Raw genomic sequence first — 14,238 nt, 5'->3', positions numbered from 1 at the left:
CTTCTTTCCTAGGCACGAATGCTGCGCGGCTCTCTCACGTTTGGAAGAAAGGATTAAGCTAATGAACTTACACAGTCTTACACCTTAAATGTGTTGGAGAAGGGAGGGGTGCATTTAGGAGGCTAATTTGAGCCAGTGCGTTCCCACACAAGAACCCCGGTGTGCTGTTATGTAAGTGGAAGCTACAGGATTTCAGTGTTTCGGGCTCGTGTAATGTGAAGCAGATCCACAAACTAAAGTTCCTGAAAGGGGGACATTTTGGATTATTCAGGCATCCTGAGTAATACAAAACAGACAGATGGGCTGCAGATTATAAGCTCCGAAGTGGCGCAGTTGGTAGGACCAATACGCCCAGTGAATAATGAACAAAAGCTAGTAGTTCTAATCTGGAAAATATTGTTTTTTTTTAAAGCATTCCTTATTCCACCACTTGTAATTTTAGATGAGGGCTATTTGGAAAGGCTGCCTTTTGTTCCTAAATGTCACTTCCCAGGACCTAAATATTTTCTTCCTTATAAAAAAAGGACACAACAGAGGATGTACTTCCTGTTGCAGCTGAAGAAGCTTAACCTGCTAAAGTCGGTGATGGTGTGTTTTTATTCAAACATCATTTAAATATTGAATCCATCTTCACCACCTCTATCATGATCTGGTGTACCAAACCATGATGCCAAAGACAAAGTGAGATTGCAGCAGCTCATCTGTTCTGCTAAGGAGGTGATTGGCTGCAGTCTACCTTTTCTCCAGGATTTGTATACGTCCAGAACTTTGAGGTGGGCCAGAAAGATTGCTGCTGACCTCTCCAGCCCTAACCAGAAGCTATGGTCCATCAGAACTTTGGCCACAATTAGAGTGTTTTCCCCATCAACTGTTGGACTATTAAACCCACACTAACATAATTCACCAACAATGTGCACTAGGACCCCATAGTGTTGTTAAAACCACTTCAGTCTTCTGCTGTCAGCTGCTTCCTTTGAGGCTCCCCTCCATCTCACCCTATCCCAGCATCCTCCTCTGTCATACCAACCCCTTTGCATATCCTCCTCACTACATCCATTTATTTGCTTTTACAGTATTTAGACAGGCAGTCTCATTTACAAGAGAGACCTGTAACACAGAACATCAGTTGCATAAAATAATAACACAATAATCATAAAACATTATCTTGACATTTAAAAGGGAGCAGAGTTTAAACAAAACCTAATTAGAAGAACAGGTTTGAAATGACAATTTTTCCATTTTCTTTACTTAGCCATGAACCTCTTCTGTGGTCTTCCTCTTTTCCTCCACCCTGGCAGCTCCATATTCAGTGTCCTTTGTCCAATATGTCCACTGTCTCAGCCTTTACTCTTTATCTTTGTCTTCAGACCACTCAACCTCAGCTATTCTTTCTGGTATGCTCATTTCTGATCCAGTCCATTTGGGTCGCTGCCAGTGAAGTTTTTGGTATCTGCCACCTCCAGCCTTGCCTCCTGTTTTTTTAGAGCCACTGTTTCCAAACCAAACATCACAGCAGGTCTCACTACCATCTTGTAAACCTTCCCTTTCACTCTTGCAGTGACCCAGGTACTTAAACTCATCCAGCTTCAGTGCCTCTACACCTTCCACCTGTCTCCCTCTCATTCACACCCTTGGATTCTGTCCTGCTTCTCCTGACTTTCAACCCTCTTCTCCCTAGGCTCTCTTTCATCTGCTCCCTACTCTCACTGCAGATCACAAAGCTGTCTGCCTACATCATAGTCAACGGTGACCCCTACCTGACTTCATCAGTCAATCTGACCAACACCACTGCAGCAAAGTAACTGGCTGCACGTCACAAATCCTGTTCATGGGCTTTGATTGTGTCTGTTTCTTGTTTTATTTTTGTGATCCTTCTGCATATCTGAATATTATTTGTAAGAAACAATTGTGCATATCAATGTCTGTGTTTCTGAGTCTAATGTGTAAACCTCTCTGCACCAAGTCAACAGGACAAATTCTTTATTTGTGTAAACTAGGCAACAAATGCAATTCTACTTATCCCCTGTGCTGAAGGCGAAAGGGCAATAATGTTTTTGCCTGTGTGCGTGTGTGTGTGTGTGTCACTTTGTTTGTCTGTTAGCATATCGTCTCATGAAGCAGTGGGTGGGTTTTAATGAAATTTCCAACACAAAAATAGCTATAACTCTGTCAGTTTTACAGAGCCAGAGCTAAAGTTTGGTGTATTATTAGCTTAACATTGTCTGTAACACATACTGTACTCTTAGTGCTACATAATGAGTTTTGTTTAAAACTTTGGTATTAACTGTTTACGTCATTCATGTCTGTCTGTTAGCAAAATAGCTCATCAACGTTAGAACAGATTTAATTTAGACTCTTAGAAACTAACCATTGGATGTTCATCTACAATTGTTTACCTTTTGGAGTTGCCCCAGTTCAAGATGGCCGCCACAGCTAAGCAACCTTAGCAAACACAAACATGCCTGTAATTCAGTCTGTTTTAAAAACATTGAGCTAGCAATGGGTGTGGTGGTAGTTGAGACCCCTCTCCAACACGTGATCTGAGCCTGAACAGATCGCACAAAACCTTTGTTTAAAATTTCACCTTTAACCATCGGGAGTCAACNCCCACACACACACACACACAAATGATCTGGCAAGATTACATGGGACTCTGCATAATGTCATGTAAAAGGTTATTTTCTCCCTTCTCATCAGAAGATGATCACAGTTTATATCTCAGGCATAAAAGGTGGTGGGCGATATGCATCCATTCAAGGAATGCTAGGCATTTAATTCTTTGTGTTTTTTGATGTAATACTGCAGAAAATCAGACTGTATGGATCCTTATAGAAGTCCAAATACATCTGACAATGAGCTTCACCTTTAATAATATGTATTTATTTTGCAATAACATGTTTATAGAGTAATTTGACTTTAAGAAGCAGCATAAGAAACAATAAATAAAGTCTAAAACTTATCTTAAGTAACAAAGTGAAGTTTAAAAATATATATATACAGTCTGAAACACTGACATATATTATAAATATGTTTTATATGGATGGTCTGAAAGCGGTCTAAAACGCTAATGCTTTAGACTACATTACCCACAATGCCTCGGTGTCAAGAAAGCTTCCTAAATGTCAGCAAGGTTGTATTTGTAAACACACGCGTGCCGTAGGTTACATGCCTTAATAAAAAAGGTGGTTAAATATTATCTTCACAGTATTTCTCGGGTCTTTTTCTGATTTTGTCCCGAGTTTACGCCTCTCTGCGAGCTGAGGGACGTGTAGCTGCAGCCAATGAGCAGAAGCTTTGTGTCTGTGGCCGACATTACTGCTGGGGCGTCACAGCTAGTTGTTCAGGAAATTATTATTCCCCCCGTCACACACACACATTTACTGCTTCTTATTTCTCTTATCGGCTGGCTGAAGACTGCTGCGTGAGGGCGTCCCGTGGGCTTTCGGTAAGATAATTTCGGTGAAATGGCGAGTTTCCGGCGTCGCGTTAAAGGTCGTTTGTCAACACTCTCCTCGGAGGGGGGCCCGCCCGTCATCGTGTTGTGCTAGGGGTCCTTGAGGTGGAGAGGGAATCCGCAAACCCTTGCATGCAGTGGTGGTTTGTGACATGTTACTAACTTGTCACATTGCAACGAGGTTTTCAGCGACATTTTTTGCTCTGATCTATAACAGCAGGGGGACGATTTAAATGTTCCCAATGTTAGCTGTTTTACTTGCCTGTCTGTCTTGGTGTAGAGTCTCAGTCCAGGACATGGCCAGTCCTAAAGCTCAGAGTTCCAAGCTTTTGAACTGCAGTGAGGTGCTCTGTTTATGCGGGCTGAACTCACACGCAGATCACTCTCCCTCCAGAGGGTTGTTAGGGTCTTTGTTGGCTAGGAGGATTGGTATAAAACTGACAGTATAGTTAGATAGATAGCTTCCTTCCTTCACCCCCTTGCAAACCATCTATCTTCTTTGTCCAAAATATGAACATTACTGTCCTCAAACGAGCATAGCTTGTCTTTAAGATGTGGCTGAATTCCTGAGTCTTGGCCAGAAATGGTAAATGGCTTGCACTTGTTCACCCATTCACACACTGATGGTGGTAAGCCACATTGTAGCAGGCTGGTAGAAGTGAGCCTGCCATTACGCCGGCGCCACCGAGCCCTCTGACCAGTGTCTTGCCCAAAAGACACGACGGCTGAGACAGACGGAGCAGGGGCTCAAACCAGCAACCTTCTGGTTACAGGATGAACCCTTACCTCCTGAGCCACCGCCGGCCTTCAGTGTTTTGCAATTTTCACATTTAAAGCTATTTACCTAAACATGATTCTATTTACAGTATATTGATAAATTTATTGAGACATTTGATCCATTTAGAGCTGTTCTCCCGATTTAGGATCTATGTCCGGTCTCAACTCTTTCCCTCTGTTTTCCAGCTCTGTCTCTTGATAACCAGATGTTCCAATGAAGAAGAAGCCAAGCACTATGCTGCGTCCCAAACGTGGGAGTCTGGCCAGCGCCAGGGATGGCCGCGCCCCGGGCACGTCCTCTGCGCTCGGAGCCGATGTCCTAGTCGACTCAGAAGCTGCCCACGGGTCGCCCTCGCGTCTCAGGCGTCTGACCATGTCGCAGCACAGTCGCAGCCTCCTCGTGTTCCTGAACGAGGACCGGGCCCGGCAGAAGTTCTGTGACGTGTCGGTGTCAGTGGGAGGGACGGTTTACAGAGCCCACAAGGCGGTGTTGGCTCACGGCAGCAGCTACTTCCACGCTGAGCTATCCAAGAGCCCTGCTGCTGCGACACACGTGACTCTGGACCACGTGGACGATTCGGTTTTCCAGCATCTGCTCGGCTTCCTGTATACAGCGGAGTGCGTTGTGTCTGAGACGGAGCTCCCGGCTCTGGCTGCAGCAGCCCGATTCTTGGACATGATGGATATATTGAAGTTATTATGCGAGGATGAGGAGGCCGGCCCTAGTCAGGCTGAGAAAAGGGGATCTCCGGAGGCAGAAGTTACATCCAGTGACTCTGCAGGAGCTGAAGCAGAGACCCAGAGCTCATCTGATGCAAAATGCAACCTGTTCATCCGGCAGGTTACCTCCAAAACCTCCCTGCAAGACAGTTCAGCAGAGAGTACTGATCTCCGTGAGGAAGCCTCCACTGAAGGGGGAAAGACAGTGACGGGTCAGGGGAGTGCCACCACTCGGAGATCAGCTCGGAGACGGAGAACACCCACTAAATATAAGAGGGACGATTTAAAGTACAGTACCACCACGCAGGAACGACACAGAACGGTGTCACTGCAAGATAAAAGCAAAAAGGAGGTGGCTGATGACAGCGAGACCTGCAGACCAGCTCAGGGGGACGACGTGATGGACGAAGACGGGGAGGAAGACGAGCGAGGAGACATTCACCCAGGCGGTGCCTCTCAGAGGAAAGCTGCTGAGGCTTCAGGGACAGAAGGGTCACCTTGTGAGATGACAGAGCGAGAGCTGGAGGTTGACGCACCAGCAGCAGGGAGCTCCAACCAGAGTCCAGTGTACCCCGAGGGGCTGGCTCCGGTCATCATCCACACCTCCAGCAAGAAGACTCTCAAGTGTCCCAAATGTGAAAAGACCTTTGACCGTGCAGGTGGGGCTCATGCTGTAACATCCTGAGTAGAATTAGGATCTGTAGTAATCACCGGATGAAGATCTGGCCTTCACAAACACAAAAGTGGCTTTAGCTTAGTCAATTTTACAGATATTGAGCTAAAATCTGGTGTGGTAGTAGCTGAGGCTGGTCCCCAACACATATTCTGAGCACTAACAGGTTGCACAAGGCCTTTGTTTAAAATTTTGTCGTTAACTATCGGAGTCAACTCTGTCTGTCTGTTAGCAAAATATTTCACGAGCCACTGGATGGGTTTTAATGAAAATTTTAGGAAATAACTATAGGATGTACATTTACAAGGGATTCATCTTTGGAGCCAATACGATTCAAGATGGCTGCTATAGCCAACTGACATTAGAAAACACAAAAATGGGTATAATTCAGGCGGTTTTACAGATATTTTGCTAAAATTTGGTGCAGTGGTACTTAAGAGTCATTCACAACACATACTTCAAGTTCTACTTTTTACACAAGATCATTGCTTAAAACTTCAGCATTAGGTGTTGGTGTCAACCCCCGTTGACTGCTTGTAAACTTCTGGATAGACTTTAATGAAACTTTCAGAAAGTAACTTTTGATCAACTTTTGGACTCAGTCCAATACAAGATGACCACCACAGCTAATCGACATAAGCCAACACAAAAACGTCTCTAACTCGGTCAGTTGTACAGTTATTGAGCTAAAATGTGATGTGGTAGTAGCCGAGAGTCATTCACAACACGTGCTCTGAGCGTGGCATCTTATTATACTGCATGACATTTTGCTTAATGTTGTCTTTAAGGTTTGACCAACAAAGTGGAAAACTCCATCAGTTTTCAAGATAAGATGGTCTTAAAAACTGATGGCGAGTACTATGCATTAGACTATAGAGTCCTGTTAGCATGGTTACGAATTATAACGGTCTTTATTTAATTTGTTTCTTGATTCTTCTTGTTTCGTAATATATTTCAGGGAAATATGAGAGCCACACCAGAGTGCACACAGGAGAGAAACCATTCCAGTGTGACATCTGTCTCCAGTGCTACTCCACCAAGTCCAACCTGACCGTGCACAAGAAGAAGCACGCCAGCGACGCTCCCTTCCAGAAGAAAGAGCACAAATGTCCCTTCTGCAACAAACTCCACGCCAGCAAAAAGACTCTGGCCAAGCATGTCAAAAGGTGAGACGAGCAAACTGTCCCTCCAGTCAGAAAATCCTGCTCAGTCCTGCAGACATGTGGTGAGGGTTTTTCAGCCACCTCACGATTCGACTACAATTTAGAGAGCTGCGATGTGATTATGAAACAATCATCAAGGCATCAATAATCACACTTCAAACAAAGTCTTGAGCAAAGAATTTCTCTGACCTAAAATATTAAGTATTTTTCTCATCTGTTGTGCCTTCAAAGGGTGCAACATAAGATAGTATCTCACTTTTTTTGGTGACTCAGAATTGAGAGAAAATAGGGGAATTTTCAGCTTCAGTCTCATTGAATTCCAACCATTTAAGACCAAGTGACCAGCGAGCCGTGCGGCTGTGTCCTGCGCTGCCACTGTTTGAAAGTCTCAGCCTGTGTTTGTGTGCATGGCTTGGAAAACTCAAGCGGCAAGACTGCGAGAAAATATAGAACCCCTGTTGCAAACATTTTAAGGGCATTCTGGAGACTCCCTCGCCAGTGCCGACTGGCAACTAGATGCCAGCAGGCGCAGCCCAGATACTAGCATTAGCAGTGGCAGCAACGATCTACTCTGGGTAGAAACGTACACACAACTTGCATACACTGTGGCTCTTTTGAATGCCATTTTTCTCTCAAACTTCATTGAAGCTGAATTACTTCCAAATACTGGCTTTAATACAGAAGGAGCCACTTGGATGCCTCAAAACTCCAGCATACTCAATAAGACATGAAGAAGTCTGTTTGCGGTCACGTGGTTGCCGTTCATTTTCACACACACCTTTCATCGTCCACGAGATGCTCAGATCAGAACTAAAATGGGTTTCTTCCCGTCGGCTTCCTAACTCTCCTGTCCTTGTACAGATTTTTGCTTCCCTTACCACAGCCACAGAGAGCCGCCTGTGTCTCTGCCGTCTTTTTAACTTCACAGGTTTCTAAGTATTGCTGGAACACGTCTGAGGGCGACTCAAATGTTTTCAGGATTTTCAGCAATATTTAACTCTCCTTGGACTTATAACAAAAAAGTGTCCGTCATAGAGCAGTTTTGCTTTGCTGCCACCAAATTACTGCCAGAAACGTCTTGTGTCTTGTGGAAAAAGAAGACGGTAAATCAAATTCAGCTGTTGTTCAATCTTCTTGTTTTGATGATCAAAAGCTTCGTACCACTTCTCTTCAATGATTATAGATGAGTTTTGAATCAGGCTGATAGGATCAGTTTGATAAAGAGACTTTTTGATTCCTACCGAACTGATAATCTAATAAAAAGTACTCCACTATAACACTTAAATCTGCATGTAGTTGTCTGGGCATTGTTAGGAAAAATAAGCAAACTAAAAAAATACAATTTCTTGAAGTAAAAACTTCAGAATTACTGAGGATGTGTTCATCATAGACTGTATAAAACTCCATATTGTGCCCTGAAATCCAATTACTAGAGGTGGGTGCTATTTTATTTTGATGCGTACAAGATGGCAGCCACAACCAGAACGGTCCATCTTTGTTTTGCCACAGAGAAGAATTTGAACCATCTGAACACAACTTTTAATGTGGAGCAGACTTTTTTATGGTTAACATCTCACAGAGGTTGATTCATTTTCTAGAAGAGCAGGAAGGTCAGCCTCATGGATGTGGAAGAAGAAAAGTGTTAAACGATCCACTAATGGGATCCATTAAAGGGATATTCAGCCATTGTTGAGAGCGGTTCTATGGAACATTTAGGAACATTTCTTATCTTACCTGTTGCCCTGTTTTAGTTGCAGTGGCCTCAGTTTGGAGAAACAGACAGGACTGACAAGCCAATGACTACTCCAAAGTAGACCAAAGTGTGTTGCTGTTTTAAAACATTTTCAATCTCCAGATTTCCGTACCAGTCATGCATATGCTACTTTGTAGACTATCAGTTCCCAAAGTTGGCTTCAAAACCCCATGGTGGCTCCTGAAACACTCAGTGAGGGAGTCTTAAGGAGATGTACAGAAATACAATTACTTTAAAAATGATTTCCAGAGGTAATCATTTCTAAAGTTAATTTGGCAATTAGCTAGTATAGTACTTTGCCATAATTGTTACGGCGAAATAGAAACAGCAGCCAGGAATGGATACAAGTAATATAATGGTTGACGAGGCTCCTTTTTTAATTGGCCTATCAGCGCTGTTTCTGTACTTCAACCAGCAACAGTCAGGCTCAAGAGACTCTGATTTTTATTTTATGGGTCAAATGCTGAAAGGTTTGGGAAACACTGTTATCGACCTTTATGAAACCATCAGTTTCTCTTTACATGAACATTTGCATGGAATTCTGCAGTTAATAAGCCGCAGCAGCTAGCTGTAGCACTTCCGGGTCAGTTCTGTCAGGAATTTCATAATGTTTCACCCAACGTAAACGTGTAATGCAAAAATAGCGGCGGCTTAGAGGTTTAGATCGCAGTGTTAGCACCACAACTTCAAAAGCAGATCAGTGCTGTTTGGATACGGTGCCAGTCTTCAAAATGTCATCGCAGTTCATGCAAATGTTGTTATTTAAACCTTTACATCACCGTTAGTTTTGTGTTATATGATTCAAGCCAGCAGAAATACAGTTGTGGTCAAAAGTTTACATACACTTGTAAAAAAACATAATGTTATGGCTGTCTTGAGTTTTCAATAAGTTCTACAACTCTTATTTTTCTGTGACAGAGTGATCGGAACACATACATGTTTGTCACAAAAAACAGTCATAAAATTTGGTTCTTTCATAAATTTATTATGGGTCTGCTGAAAATGTCACCAAATCTGCTGGGTCAAAAATATACATACAGCAACAAAATTTGTCAATTTTGGTGATGTAGCGAGTTGTGTCAATCAAATTAGCTTCATGTCATGGCCTCTTCACTTCTTGTAAGTGATTCTGATTGACTACAGCTGTTGACTTCTCATGAGCCCATTTAAATAGGGCTCATTTGACCCAGTGATTAGAGTCAGCTACAAAAGTTACAATGGGAAAGTCAAAGGAACTCAGTGTGGATCTGAAAAAGCGAATTATTGACTTGAACAAGTCAGGGAAGTCACTTGGAGCCATTTCAAAGCAGCTACAGGTCCCAAGAGCAACTGTGCAGACAATTATACGCAAGTATAAAGTGCATGGAACAGTTGTGTCACTGCCACGATCAGGAAGAAAACGCAAGCTATCACATGCTGCCGAGAGGAGATTGGTCAGGATGGTCAAGAGTCAACCAAGAATCACCAAGAAGCAGGTCTGCAAGGATTTGGAAGCTGATGGAACACAGGTGTCAGTCTCCACAGTCAAGCGTGTTTTACATCGCCATGGACTGAGAGGCTGCCGTGCAAGAAAGAAGCCCTTGCTCCAGAAAAGGCACCTTAAGACTCGGCTGAAGTTTGCTGCTGATCACATGGACAAAGATAAAACCTTCTGGAGGAAAGTTCTCTGGTCAGACGAAACAAAAATTGAGCTGTTTGGCCACAACACCCAGCAATATGTTTGGAGGAGAAAAGGTGAGGCCTTTAATCCCAGGAACACCATGCCTACTGTCAAGCATGGTGGTGGTAGTATTATGCTCTGGGGATGTTTTGCTGCCAGTGGAACTGGTTCTTTGCAGAAAGTAAATGGGATAATGAAGAAGGAGGATTACCTCCAAATTCTGCAGGAAAACTTAAAACCATCAGCCCGAAGGTTGGGTCTTGGGCGCAGTTGGGTGTTCCAACAAGACAATGACCCAAAACACACATCAAAAGTGGTAAAGGAATGGCTAAACCAGGCTAGAATTAAGGTTTTAGAATGGCCTTCCCAAAGTCCTGACTTAAACCCCATTGAGAACATGTGGACAGTGCTAAAGAAACAGGTTCATGCAAGAAAACCATCACATTTAGCTGAACTGCACCAATTCTGTCAAGAAGAGTGGTCAAACATTCGACCTGAAGCTTGCCAGGAGCTTGTGGATGGCTACCAAAAGCGCCTAGTTGCCGTGAAAATGGCCAAGGGACATGTAACCAAATACTAATGTTGCTGTATGTATATTTTTGACCCAGCAGACTTGGTGACATTTTCAGCAGACCCATAATAAATTTATGAAAGAACCAAATTTTATGACTGTTTTTTGTGACAAACATGTATGTGTTCCGATCACTCTATCACAGAAAAATAAGAGTTGTAGAACTTATTGAAAACTCAAGACAGCCATAACATTGTTTTTTTACAAGTGTATGTAAACTTTTGACCACAACTGTATTGTGAAGTTTCCGCCAAGCTGCGTAGGAAGTGCTACAGCTCAACGCTGCTGCTGCTTTTTTGCACTGATTCTATGTAATAAATATAAAGGTTTATAAATTAGCGTTTGCACAAAGCCGTATGAAATTTGGAAAATTAGAGCTGTTTTAAGATAGCAGTGATCCACTTTGGTCTTTGCTGTGTTCAGACTAGCCGTTAGCTCATCAGTCCTCCTCAAAAAGGCTAAAAATGGGATATTTTTGTAACACAACTTTTGTAACAAAAGTTTCCATTTGGCTGCCATAAAATGATGAAAACAGCGCCAGGAGACTTTGGTGATAAGATGTCAACATCCTAAGAGTTAACTGGGTTGCTCTAAGTGGCAAATTTAATTGAGATTTTGAATAATTAGTTTTATTTTCACTTATTTCTCTTTTGCTTCAGGTGATTCAGCATCACGAGTCTGTTGTCTCTTCCCAGGTTTCATCCGGATCACACCCAAGAGTTTTTGGCCACGAGGAAAAAGAAGAGTGAAGGCTGGAAATGTGCTGTAAGGACCAGGTTCTGCTTTTAGGACATATCTCACTAATTATTCACCAAATAACAAGTGAGATATGTATTGGCTGATGGTGTTTGTGCTCAGAGTGATGAGTGGAAAGAGTTCAGTTTCTTAATGACTTGTATGTGAAAAGAGAAAATTCAAACCTGAGCAGCTCTTTAATGTCTAACAGATTTGTTCAAAGACGTTCAGCCGCAGGCCTCACCTGCAGGAGCACATGATCCTTCACACTCAGGACCGACCGTTCAAATGCTCCTTCTGTGACGAGTACTTCAGGTCCAGGTTCGCAAGGCTCAAACACCAAGAAAAGTATCACCTAGGTGAGGAATATAATGACGGAAAAGCTCTTTGAAAGTACTGAGCATTCATGAGAGGAAAAGTAGATTTTAAATGCGGTAATCAAGCCTTCAAACGGGTTCGTGGCTATAATTCTACAAGCTGCTGATGTGATTACAGAAGTTTGGTTTTTGTCTCGCGGCAGGTCCCTTTCCCTGTGAGATCTGCGGACGTCAGTTTAACGACACGGGCAACAAAAAGAGGCACGTCGAGTGCACACACGGAGGCAAGAGGAAGTGGACCTGCTTTGTTTGTGGGAAATCAGTGAGAGAAAGGTACAACTTACATGTTCAGTATGATAGCACATGCCCTGAACATTAAAGTTCACCATTAAAAATAAGCCAAATGTTAATATGAGCTAAAAGAACAAGTCTATTACGTCTATTCTATTGTCCTTCCGTCTGTTGGCAGGATTACTTTAAAACTAATGAACAGAATTTTCCGGAAATGTTGCGGTCAAAGGTCACAGGTCACCCCTCGCTCTGACTCAGGGGCTGCTCTCCTGCATGTTTTAGATGTGTTCTTGCTTTAAAACACCTGGTTTAAATGGATGACTTGTTGCCATGCTCCTGGAGAACTTAATGATTGGGTGAGGAGGTGATTAAACCGTTTGAATCAGGTGTGTTGGAGCAGAAACTCCCAGGACAGCGGCCCTCGAGGCCTGGAGTCTGACCGCACAGCTGGACACCTCATAAGTCAAGGGTGACCTCAATTGATTTTAAGGCCACAGATGACCCCTTTGTTAAAACCTTGTTTAGGTTTGTTTATAAATGTCGCTTCTTTTAAAATCTCACCGTAAAGGCAAAGGTGGACGTTGCAAATGAACGGCCTGTGGATTGAGATGATGTATTTATCACATTAATAGATGAACTCTGATCTGTCCCGTTAACAATCTACCAACCCCGAAGCTACAAAAAAATCCAGCCATCTGATGAAATTTTCAGGAAATGTTGGGGTTGTTGCGAAAAAACAAGTGATTAAATTTTGGCGGTGATCCAGATCACAATCTGGATCCTACGAGAGTTCAACGGCATCGGTGACCCAACGGTCTTGGCGGAGGTTTACGCTCTCTGAGTGCTTCTAGTTTATTTATTTTTTATTTTTTACAGGACGACCTTAAGGGAGCACCTGAGGATCCACAGCGGAGAGAAGCCTCATCTCTGCAGCATCTGTGGTCAGAGTTTCCGTCACAACAGCTCCTACAGGTGCAGGACTGATCAAACGAGTCTGTTCTTTGGTTAGGAACGTTTTACGCTTTTATGTTGGCTGGCTGTGTCACTGAAAGACTTTCCTGCTTTCCCCTCGAACAGGCTCCACCTCAGAGTCCACCATGACGATAAGCGTTACGAGTGTGACGAGTGTGGAAAAACCTTCATACGTCACGATCACCTGACCAAACATCAGAAAATCCACTCTGGTAAGAGTTTCAGGGTCAGCAGCTCGTGTTTTTGTTTCATCCACACAGATGGAAAGAAATGCACAAATTTCCAGTTAGTGTTGATTTAATGCACTCTGTGTTTCTAACAGGTGAGAAGGCTCATCAGTGTGAAGAATGTGGGAAGTGCTTTAGACGCCATGATCATCTGACAGTTCATTACAAAAGTGTTCATTTGGGAGAAAAAGTTTGGCAGAAGTAGGACATGCAAAATTATTCTGTTTTTGGATTAGTAGTGACTTCCAGACACGGACAATTTTGTTGGCATAAATTTGTTTGAGAAAAACCCACAAAGCTTACTGAAATAACCTGAAACTGAAGAAAGTAATAATAAGGGTAAAAAAATGAAAAAAATCAGACATTGCTTTTAAATTTTGGTTCAACAGAATAAAAAAAAACTAAGGAATCTGGTCTCAACAAAAAGGATGGTACCGTAACTTAATATTTTGTTGGCCAGCCTTCTGAGACAATCCCTGCAGTCAGGTGATTTCTGTCCCTCTCTCTGAGACGTCTTCACCTGTCCACATGAACAAACTGCTCCATCTGTCTCAGGTTTGAAGGTTTCAGCTCCTTCCACAGATGTTCAACAGGATTTAGATCAAGGCTCAGAAGGACACTTCAGAACAGTCCAATGTTTGGTTCTGATCCATTCTTGGTGTTTTTAGGTTTGTGTTTTGGGTCATTATCCTGTTGGAGGACCCATGATCTGTGACTGAGACCAAACTTTCTGACTCTGAGCAGCACATTTAGCTCCTGAATGTTTGATAGTCTTGAGATTTTATTGGACCCTGAACAGATTCAGGACCCCCTGTGTCAGATGCAGCAAAGCAGCCCCAGAACAGAACCGAGCCTCCTCCATGTTTCTCTGTAGGTACAGGTTCTTTTCTTTGTTTCATGTTTGACTCTGTGAACACAGAGCTGA

At 43.0% G+C, this 14,238-nt stretch overlaps 1 protein-coding gene across 1 annotated transcript in view; it reads left to right on the top strand.

Moving 5' to 3' along the window:
* The first annotated feature begins 3,163 nt into the window (after positions 1-3,163).
* The window catches only part of zbtb41 (zinc finger and BTB domain containing 41), a 15,815-nt gene continuing 4,740 nt past the window's right edge, over positions 3,164-14,238 (top strand). Inside the window, exons 1-9 of the mRNA XM_017420254.3 lie at positions 3,164-3,445; positions 4,418-5,610; positions 6,583-6,790; positions 11,467-11,536; positions 11,718-11,865; positions 12,027-12,156; positions 12,991-13,086; positions 13,192-13,298; positions 13,409-13,514. Of these exons, the coding sequence (XP_017275743.1) occupies positions 4,446-5,610; positions 6,583-6,790; positions 11,467-11,536; positions 11,718-11,865; positions 12,027-12,156; positions 12,991-13,086; positions 13,192-13,298; positions 13,409-13,514 (2,030 nt within the window). The 5' untranslated portion in view covers positions 3,164-3,445; positions 4,418-4,445. The remainder of the gene's footprint in view (positions 3,446-4,417; positions 5,611-6,582; positions 6,791-11,466; positions 11,537-11,717; positions 11,866-12,026; positions 12,157-12,990; positions 13,087-13,191; positions 13,299-13,408; positions 13,515-14,238) is intronic.

This window comes from Kryptolebias marmoratus, linkage group LG20, assembly GCF_001649575.2.
Source record: "Kryptolebias marmoratus isolate JLee-2015 linkage group LG20, ASM164957v2, whole genome shotgun sequence".
NCBI lineage: Eukaryota > Metazoa > Chordata > Actinopteri > Cyprinodontiformes > Rivulidae > Kryptolebias > Kryptolebias marmoratus.
The sequence above is the reverse complement of the archived record's forward strand: the minus strand, read 5'-3'. Positions and strand labels throughout refer to the sequence as shown.